The sequence below is a fragment of the Lepisosteus oculatus genome, chromosome 13 (genome assembly GCF_040954835.1).
Source record: "Lepisosteus oculatus isolate fLepOcu1 chromosome 13, fLepOcu1.hap2, whole genome shotgun sequence".
Classification (NCBI taxonomy): Eukaryota; Metazoa; Chordata; class Actinopteri; order Semionotiformes; family Lepisosteidae; genus Lepisosteus; species Lepisosteus oculatus.
Window position 1 is genome coordinate 20,002,302 of NC_090708.1, and position 9,925 is coordinate 20,012,226.

At 38.9% G+C, this 9,925-nt stretch overlaps 1 protein-coding gene across 1 annotated transcript; it reads left to right on the forward strand.

Annotated features, from left to right (window-relative positions):
* Positions 1-1,953: 1,953 nt before the first annotated feature.
* LOC102695609 (5-hydroxytryptamine receptor 3E-like) lies at positions 1,954-7,509 on the forward strand. The gene is made up of 5 exons (XM_069197737.1): positions 1,954-2,044; positions 2,613-2,773; positions 3,786-3,996; positions 5,841-6,065; positions 6,943-7,509. The coding sequence occupies exons 1-5, from the start codon at positions 1,954-1,956 to the stop codon at positions 7,191-7,193; spliced, it is 939 nt and encodes a 312-aa protein (XP_069053838.1). The 3' UTR covers positions 7,194-7,509.
* The last annotated feature ends 2,416 nt before the right edge of the window (positions 7,510-9,925 follow it).

The window sequence follows — 9,925 nt, forward strand, 5'->3', positions numbered from 1 at the left end:
CCTGGACATCCTGTACTTTCCTTTTGACATTCAACACTGCACACTCTCATTGGGACCTTATTTACACACAGGTACAGTATACAGTTTAACAAGTAGGAGCGAAAGGAGAATGTTTGCTGTCAAAGAAAACCTTAACACCTTACTTATAGCGTCCATTTGATTTATTCATGCCCCTGAAGAAACAGGGACCAAAATAATAATAATAATAATAATAATAATAATAATAATAATCAACTTTATTTTATATAGTGCCGTTAAAGGTGGCTTCTCAAAGTGCTTTACAGGATGACAATAACAATAAATAAGAAGACTACAACAATAAATAAGAAGAGTTCACAAGATAGGACACAATTATAATTACAACAATACAACAATAACAATAGAGGAGACCGTGGAAGGTGGTATTAAGAAGAGCAGAGGGGTGAAGAATGGAACCAGTTAAGTAAAGGCTTTTCTGACGAAGGTTTTGAGTCTGGATTTGAAGGAGTTTAGAGAAGGTGACTCTCTAATATCCTTGGGCAAAGAGTTCCAGAGCTTGGGGGCATAGCAGGAGAAGGCCCTGTCGCCCATACAATGTAGACGGGCTTGGGGGACAGTAAGGAGGGCAGAATTTGAAGAGTGGAGGTTGCGAGGTGGGGAGTAGGGCGATAAAAGTTCAGACAGGTATTGAGGTGCCAAGCCATGTAAAGCCTTGTAGGTGAGCATGAGGATTTTAAAGTCTACGCGGAATTTGACCGGAAGCCAGTGCAAGGACTCCAGGATAGGAGTAATGTGAACACTTGCACTAGACCTGGTCAGGATTCTGGCTGCTGAATTTTGGACATACTGCAGCTTGTTCAGAGTAGATTTAGATACCCCAGGGAGTAGAGCATTGCAGTAGTCAATTCGAGAGAATACAAATATGTTGATCAACTTTTCAGCCACAGTTAATGATAGCATATGGCGTAGTCTTGCGATATTTCTAAGGTGAAAAAAATATGTTTTGACAGTATGCTGTACATGTGGGTCGAATGTTAAGCCAGAATCGAATACAACCCCAAGGTTTTTCAATTTTGATTGAAGCTCAAGTACAGAGCCATCTACAGACAGGGTTACAGGACTGGCTTTACGAAGTTGATGGGGGGTACCAATAAGCATGACTTCAGTCTTGTCACAGTTAAGATGAAGGAAGTTTTGAGTCATCCAAATTTTTATGTCAGAGATGCAATTAGATAGAATAGAGACAGACACATCAGTGTCGGGTTTGGTATGGATGTATATTTGAGTATCGTCAGCGTAAAAATGAAAGCTGAGGCCATGTGATCTTAAAAGCTGAACAAGTGGGAACATGTAAATGCTGAAGAGCAAGGGGCCCAGTATTGAGCCCTGGGGGACACCAGATTTGACAAGACCAATTTCAGACCTGTACCCATTGAGAGAGACAAAGTGACAGCGATCAGTGAGGTAAGACTTAAACCATTTGAGGGCAGTGTCAGAGACTCCAAACACAGTCTCGAGACGAGAAAGTAAGATGTTATGGTCAACATGTCAAAGGCAGCACTGAGATCAAGAAGGATGAGTATGGAAAGAGAACCAGAATCAGAAGCTATTAGGAGATTGTTGGTGACTTTGACCAGGGCCGTTTCTGTGCTGTGAAGTTGACGGAAGCCAGATTGGAGGGGTTCGAAAAGGTTGTTTGTCATGAGGTGGTTATGTAACTGAAGTGTGACAACACGTTCTAGAATTTTAGAGAGAAAGGGTAAGTTGGAGATGGGGCGAAAGTTGTTAAGATTGTCGAGAGCCATGTTAGGCTTCTTTGGCACGGGGGTAATAGCAGCAGTTTTGAGGACCGTTGGTACAATGCCGGTGCTCAAGGATTCATGTATTATATTGAGGACAATGGGACAGAGAGAAGAGAAACAGGACTGGAATAAAGTGGTGGGGATGGGATCTAAAATAGATGTGGTGGGTTTCATGCGCGTAACTAGTTTGTTTAGGGATGCTGAGTCAAGAAGAGAGAAGCTGGAGAGACGGGAACCAGAGAACTTGGATAAGGAGGGAGGAGGTATGGAAATTATATCCGTAGTGGAGAGAATGTGATGCCGGATGTTGTCAATCTTAGAACTAAAGAAATCTAAGAATGTGTTGCAAAGTTGTGATGAGGCAGGTAATGTGGTAGGGCAGTTTGGCTTGAGCAGTCTGTTGATGGTGGAGAAAAGATGTCTGGGATTGTTTTGGTGATTTTCAATGATGTGAGAGAAGTAGTTGGATCTAGCAGACTCAATTGTAACTTTATATCCTCATATAACAGAATGAGTTATGGATGGGATAGTGCTTTTCTTCAGAAAATCTAAATATGAATTCATAATAGCAGTGCCCTACACCTAGGCATTTCAAATCTAACCTTAATGTTTTCTGGGCTGTAGTATTGAACACAAAATTGACTATGCCCTGTGCAATCCTATTAAGATTACAGTACAACATGTAGACATTATTAAGATCTGTGACATGTTCTTTTATACGATTTCAATGAGTTAGGAATAATTCTTCGGGTCATATGTTTGATCCTCAATTTCCTTTTTTTGTGTATTCAGTTGCAAGAAATTGATTTCTTTGATTCCCTGTTTTCAAAGCAAAAGATTTAGTCCTGGGACTCCACCAGACCTCAGAGGAGATTACGAATGAATCAAAGGAGAACATCCAGAACAAAGGGGAGTGGGAACTCCTGAGAATCGATGCATACACAAGTTCTTGGAACAATCAGGGGGAGGAGTGGTCCAAAGTTGTTTTTACGGTACAGTAATGCCACAGTCCAGTCAGAAGAACTCAAGTGAGCAGCATTTATCCAGCACTGAATCTCTAAAATGCATTAATGGTGATTTGAAACAAAGGTTTGGGAGGTTGTCAATTTTCTAATCTCACCCACTTCCATTCTCCTACTCATAAATATCTCACCTCCTGAGCCCCCTTCTTTGCACATTTTCTTGATCCTCTCCCTCACTCTTGCAGTGGCTAATAATAATAATAATAATAATAATAATAATAATAATAATACACCTTAATCCATTTTAAACTTTCAATTATTTTCACTTCTATGTCACCTCTAGAATTAGAATTAGGCCGAACTACTACTGTAAATTGACCTTTAGTTGTATCTTTAATGATACCCTTGGAACGTTAGCTCTCCTGATTAATGGCCCACCCTTGCACTGCCACTCCCCTTGTCTGCCAGAGTCAAGAGAGCAAGCGGAGGCTGTGGAGGAGGGAGTAAATTCTAATACACAGCATGACTGGTCGTGAGATGTAGCTTTAAAATTCCTTTGCTCGTCATTCAATGCATCAACTTTTTAGTTTAGGAATTAACAGGTGGTCTTAGGTGAGAACTTATAATTTATGCAGGGAAAAGGGTGCTTTAGTGTTTTGTGTTGTACTGTATGTTAAGAAAGATAAGCATCTCCTGCCTGAACCATCACTTTGCTTGATTTCCTCAGAAACCTCATGTAACGGATAACCAAAGAGACAATGGCTAAATGGGCCAATGTTTCAGAAAAATATTTTCAGGTTCCTTGTTCAAGTCTTAAATATGATAGTGTGTAAGCTTGAGTAGATTATCTAAACTACTTGTACTCTGCCCTTTGGATCAGGGGTAAATTAAATTCCATGCACTCTGGGACTCTGTAGCTGCAGGCATTATTACATAGTCCAATCCCTTGACTCTATGTACATGTCCACTTTGGATATAATTAGTTTAAATTCCTTTGCCCTCTTCTGCTAATAATATTCTCCTTTATATCTTTTCCCATCAGGTTACCATCAAAAGGAGACCTTTGCTCTATTTGGTCAATCTCGTGATCCCAAGTGCCTTTTTGATGGGCATTGACCTTTTCAGTTTCTACCTGCCAGTGCACCAAGTTGACCGTGGGGCCTTCAAAATGACCCTGCTGTTGGGTTACACGGTCTTTCTTCTTATCATGAATGACCTGCTCCCCAACAATTCTGGTGGGACGCCGATAATAGGTAAGAGATTTACAGAAGCTGGAAAAGTATGTTTTTTAAAAGCAGGTTACCAGGAAAACTGTTATATAGAAAAGTATACAGAGCTCTATACAGGAGAATATTTCTTGTGAATATGAACATTGTTGAATTTGCCATGGATTTTTACACTTTTTATGGTTTAGCCATATTTAGGATATGGTTTTAACATGTTGATGCTACACTATCATATTGCAAGATCCCCAGCTGCTCCAGTCACAGGTGCCTCAAACTGGAAAGCTGAGAGACCCTGACTGACTATTCCCAGCTTCACTCCAGCGACACTCTGCAACCTGTGTGCTGCTGCTGCTGCTGTACAGATCCAAAACACGGCTGGTGGCATGAATCTGACACACAACAGAGAAATCTGTTATCCAGCTCAGCCTGTGCTCGATGCAAGCACTTCTACTTGTTGAGCAAAGTAATGTAGTATACATTGCTTATTTATCACAGTACATCTGTCATTCTTGGATGGAAGAGAAGTCAACAGTGCTGCCTTACAGCTCCAGGGATCTGTCCTTCATTATCAGGAATGTGGGAGTTTGGAAGGTTCTCCCTGTGGGTCTTGTAGAGTTCTACACCTTCCTCCACTGTCTTTCCACTCCTATCCAGCAAAGCCATAATAATAACAACAACAACAACAACACCACCACCACCACCATCAAATTTGATCAATTATACTGTAGATGGGGATTAATAGGAATCCATGACTGGTAAAGGTCAGGGGGAAATTTGGCCAGGATACAGGGGTAAAACTCCTACTCTTTTCAAGACACACTTGGAACTCTTGATAACCAAAGAGAGTCAGGACCTTGGTTTAACGTGTAATCTGAAGGATGGTGCCTTTTTAACAGTAAAAAGATCCCCATCACTATACTGGGGCATTAAGACCCACACAGACCACAGGGTGAGCACTACACTACTGGTCCCACTAACACCTCCTCCAGCAACAACCTTAGTTTTTCCCCACAGGGTTTTTCATCCAGGTAGTGGCCAAGCTGACAACTGCTTAACTTCAGCGTGTTGCTAGTTGTGAGTTGCAGGGTGATTGTTACATGTAACAATATCTAGGGGTGATTGACTTTCCTTTCTCGACGGCTCTACAGGGTACTGGCGTGCCATCCAGGGAAGGGCACTGTGCAGCCTCAGTCCCTCCTTGCTTCCAGGATATGTTCCAGCTTGCCACACCCTCAAAATGACTATGCGACTTTATGATAATGGCTGAATCATGACATTCATAGTGCAGTCCAGTAACGCCCAGTGAAGCCATGTTAAAACCACTCTAAATCTATGATTAATCCATGGAAAAAGTGGTAAAATCTTTTTTAAAATTTCCAGGCTAATACAGAAATAATTTACGCAATACAGAATGAAATGAATGATTTGTGCGAGTACACTGAGACAGCAGGATTACCAAAAGGACAGAGCCTATGTGAACATCACCCTATGTCTGTAACAGATAGAAAAGGCAAGACATTTAAAAACAAAGAGAGTTTTGTTTTATTTTTACTTCAAAATCTATTTATGAAAAGTCACATTTAATCTTTTTAAATCAGTGTAACAGTATTCATGAATGACAGGGCTGATCAGTTCTGGTTCTGTAGGGCAGTTGTGTCTATAGGTCATATCTCTCTAGGTCTCTTTAAACCAATAGTACTTGAAGAGCTGGGAGAAGCTGTCAAACTGGTCTAATTTAGTCAGTAACTAGCTAATTTAGCTCATTAAGAGCAGACTTACATTTAAAACCCACAGATACACCAGCCCTCCTTAGACTAGGACTGATCAGCCTAGGCATATGGGTTTTTTTTAATCACTGTCTGTTTATGTAGGTGTGTATTTTTCAGTATGTCTGGCTCTGATGGTGATAAGCCTTGTTGAGACTATTTTTATCACAAACATTCTGCACCAGACAAGATCAAAAAGCCCGCAAGTGCCGATGCTACTCAGGAGGGTAACATATAATATTATCAGCAGAGTTATCTGTTTTTCTCCTTCACATCGACAAGCTGTGTCATTCAAAAACAAAAGAAATACTGAAAAAAGTATCCAGAATGGTAAGGACCCCGTTTAATGTTCAGTGTTTTTATATGGCTCAGATAAAGTATGAACTGTACATTAAAACTGAATATGTTTCATACCAATATTTCTATAATGACTGGCAAAATGGGCCTTTTAAAGTGATATTTTGCCTTTTCAAGCAGTAAATTATCCATCTGTAGTCACCCCATCCTGTCCAGAGCTGTGGTGAGCTGATACTAACCCACCAGACAGAAGGCAGGAGGCAAGACACACCCCCGATAGGACCACAGGGTTGTCAATTACAGGGCAAACACAGGCAAATATACAATTTAGAGACACAATTTAATCTAGCTGACATGTCTTTAGAAGTTTAGCAGAAATCAGAGAACCTGGACAAAACAGAAGCCACCCAAGCTCATAGCTTTTATAAAGTTTTGGGAATTAATTTTCTAATTTAAATACACCACATTTGTAAAACGAAACTTCATGTAATGGCCTTTGACCATTTTGCATTAATGTGATGCAATAAATATTAATCTTACCACAACAATTCAGTTAAATCGGAAGATATGTATACACACAGAAGAAAAGCCTGTCCACTAAGACTTCTCCAAAAGGATAATTTTCAAAACAGCTTACTAATCTTGCTATCATTAACACTAAACATGACCATCAAAGCAGCTGTAGCCTATATTTGATCTCTCCTTTTTTCTTCTATACTCAGGATATTTTCAAGACAATCTAGAGTAAATCCTAAATGTATTCTTACAAATTAACATTGAACACACTTATTTTGAGAAAGCAAATCACTCTTAGTCTGTAGATTTTGTGGAACTGAGGCACAAGCTAATCTTAGGCTGTAGAAATATTCATTCAAAACCAATATCCCATCTTGTTGCTTTATTTTAACAGAACACAAAGATCCAAGTGTGATCCTGGAAGACCAATCAGGTGCCATGATTCACAACCTCCAAAAACTGTCCCAGGATGTGGAAGTCATCCGGGCTCACCTGGATTCCCAAAGCCAGTACCACAGCACACAGGGGGAATGGATCCAAATTGCCTACATCTGGGACTGCCTGCTCTTCAGACTCTATGTCCTTCTGCTCCTCATTTTCACTGTCATGATAATCGCCTCATGGTGCATGTGGTACAAAGCATAGACACAGTCAGTATTTACCAAAGCAAATTTAGAAGAAGACAAGCATTACAACTAAAGTGTGTATCCTTGTTACTGTTAATATTTTAAACAGGGCTTTTTAAAAACTTTTTTTTTAAAGGCCCTGGCATGTCTGTAGCACTCCTGAAAAGGAAATGACATTCTATATGCAGTATAAATGCTTGCGTTGTAGTACATTGCATTGGTTATACAGTGGGCAGATTCTATATTTGTTTCATTACCATGGGAAGCACACCCACATTTAAGACCATAGATTGCAGTTCCTTTCATGTACCCTCAAAAGATAAATAAAACCACAAAGATGCAATGGCTTTGTCTTTTACACGTGTAGAAAGCAGCAGGTCCAATCTTTCCACAATGGGAATGAAGATCCAGTTTTTCACTATGTTTATAAGGGTGGGATTTCCCTTCACTCTCCCCCAAAATATTACGTTTTCACACGAATTACGATTTTTCACAGGTAAATTAATCTTTGAGTTCCAGAACGTAAAACATTTCAAAGATCTAACTAGTAGATTATCTGTAAAATTTAGGGTTGGCCTAAATGATTGAGATCTTAGCTGATGCAAAAATTAGAGTTACAGAAACTAAAAAGTCCACTAACTCAATATAACATACACTGCTTTGCAATGAATTATAAGTTTGTATAATTACAAAATAATGCATAAACATTTTCTTTTAATTTGATATTTTATTCAAAACCTGAATATACTCAAACAGAAACAAGGTATATTGCAGTAAATAGAAATATGTTGATTTTTATAAGTATTCAGACCTGTGAGCTCTATATTTAGTGGAAACACCACAGACTGCGATAACAGCTGAAGGTTTGTGGGCCAGTCTTTACCAAATTAGAACACTGGTTTGGTGCAATTCTTCTCAACAGTCTCTCTCAAGTGACTTGAGAATTTTTCATGGACATCAGTGTTCAAGTCTTTCCATAGTTTCTCAACAGGCTTCTCGCCTGGCCCATACAAAGACATTTCTTATTCTTAAGCCACTCCACTGCAGCTTTGGTCTTGTGCTTTGGGTTACTGTCCTGATGAAAGGTGAATTGTTATCCTAGTGTTAGCTCTGAAGCATGTTTACCTTTAAGATCTGCCTGTACTTTGCTCCATCTACAGTATAATACGTTCCCACCCATCAGTCTGAAGCAACACCTCAGACCAACAGTGGAGCCAAACTTTTTTTAAAATGAATTAAAACTTTTGTAGACTTTTTCTAGAATTACTTTGAAACAGTAATTAATATTTGTTATTAATATTAAACTACTTACTCCACATATTCAAAGCAAACAACAAAAAGTGGTAAATGGATAATTAACATGAAAGAAAATGTAATTTCACAAATATCCAAATGCTTTGCTATGGCGAACCTAAAGTAATTGAGGTACATAAAATTTAAAATTAGCCACATAATAAGTAGAATTGCCTCTGTCTGTGTACGATAATAGTGGTTCACATGATGTCAGAATAAAAACACCTGTCTCTGTAAGGTCCTTCAGTCAGGTAGTAAATTAAAAGCAAAGATTCATGAAGATTCATTAATTACATGAAGATTGAGGACTTTTCAGAGCAACTCAGGGATAAAGTTGTACAAAAATTGTAAAAAAAAAACAATTTCAAAGACTGTTAATAGATCTGTGGGCCTGGGGAAGTCAGTCATTAAGGAAGCACCAGGACACTGCCAAGATCAGGCTGTCCCTACAAAGTGGGCAGCTGGGAAAGAAGCAGTTGCTCCACGATACTGCATATTGAACATATTGATAACTTTCTTTTGAATTGACATTCAACGGGTTACAGTCTGTGCCCAATCAGCTATTTCCCTAATTAAGTGATTAAGTGTATAACGGTCACTTATGAATGATCAAAAAATAAATTAAAACAATATGAAAAATATTTCTGCTTTGTTTTGTTTCTGAAAAAATACTGCACATGCATAAAGTTTCTAAAAGTAAGCATACACAGTATATTCTCAAAAAGTGCTGTGATGAAAGGGTTAAAAAGACAGCTGAATTTGCGTGTGCCCTCTGGTCAACTGTGGGAAAGCCAGATAAGAAATAAAATATTTGTATAAGTGACAAAATGTATCTGTGACCTTGGGCTATTGCGTAACTACAGACAATAAAACACAATGAGGGGTGGTTTAACAGGAAAGTGGATAAACGTGTTAGATGTAAGGTAAAGAAAAGATTATGGGTTACACTACATTATTTTCTAAAATATGTTAGTTTAATTACCCCTTTTGCCAAAAATTGAATTATTAAAGCCTTTTAAATTTAAAAACCTTCAGAGAAAATCAGTTGAAAGAGAAGGTTAATGTCAAATGGAAGCAATTCATGCTCTATTAAATATGTCTAAAAGGGATGTTCTAAACTGAGGCACTGCTTTTTGAAAGCTTAGAATTTATTTGCTAGAAACACAGGTCCTTCAGCACAAAGCTTAAGTGGCATTCTGTTTACAATACATCCTTAAAACCAGGCATCTTACAAAATCTACACCATAAATTAATCTGTAGACAGACGGCACCTGCCAGCTCTTCTTTTTCTTTCAGGCTATAGCTGACCTTTTATCACGTCATGACCCCATTACAATGGTCCTGATTGTGACCTGAACAAACATGCTTCACCTCCTATTTGCAGCGAAGCACATTCACGCATTCCTCCAGTTATCACCTCTTTGTCTTTCACCAAATTCTTCTCCCCATCCCCACGGG

What these genes read in the sequence shown, in the direction of transcription:
- LOC102695609 (XM_069197737.1), top strand. Translation starts at nt 1,954, where the DNA reads ATGCGCGTAACTAGTTTGTTTAGGGATGCTGAGTCAAGAAGAGAGAAG. An exon ending in GGTCCAAAGTTGTTTTTACG is followed by an intron (nt 2,774 to 3,785) that starts GTACAGTAATGC and finishes TTTTCCCATCAG; the next exon opens with GTTACCATCAAAAGGAGACC. An exon ending in TGGTGGGACGCCGATAATAG is followed by an intron (nt 3,997 to 5,840) that starts GTAAGAGATTTA and finishes CTGTTTATGTAG; the next exon opens with GTGTGTATTTTTCAGTATGT.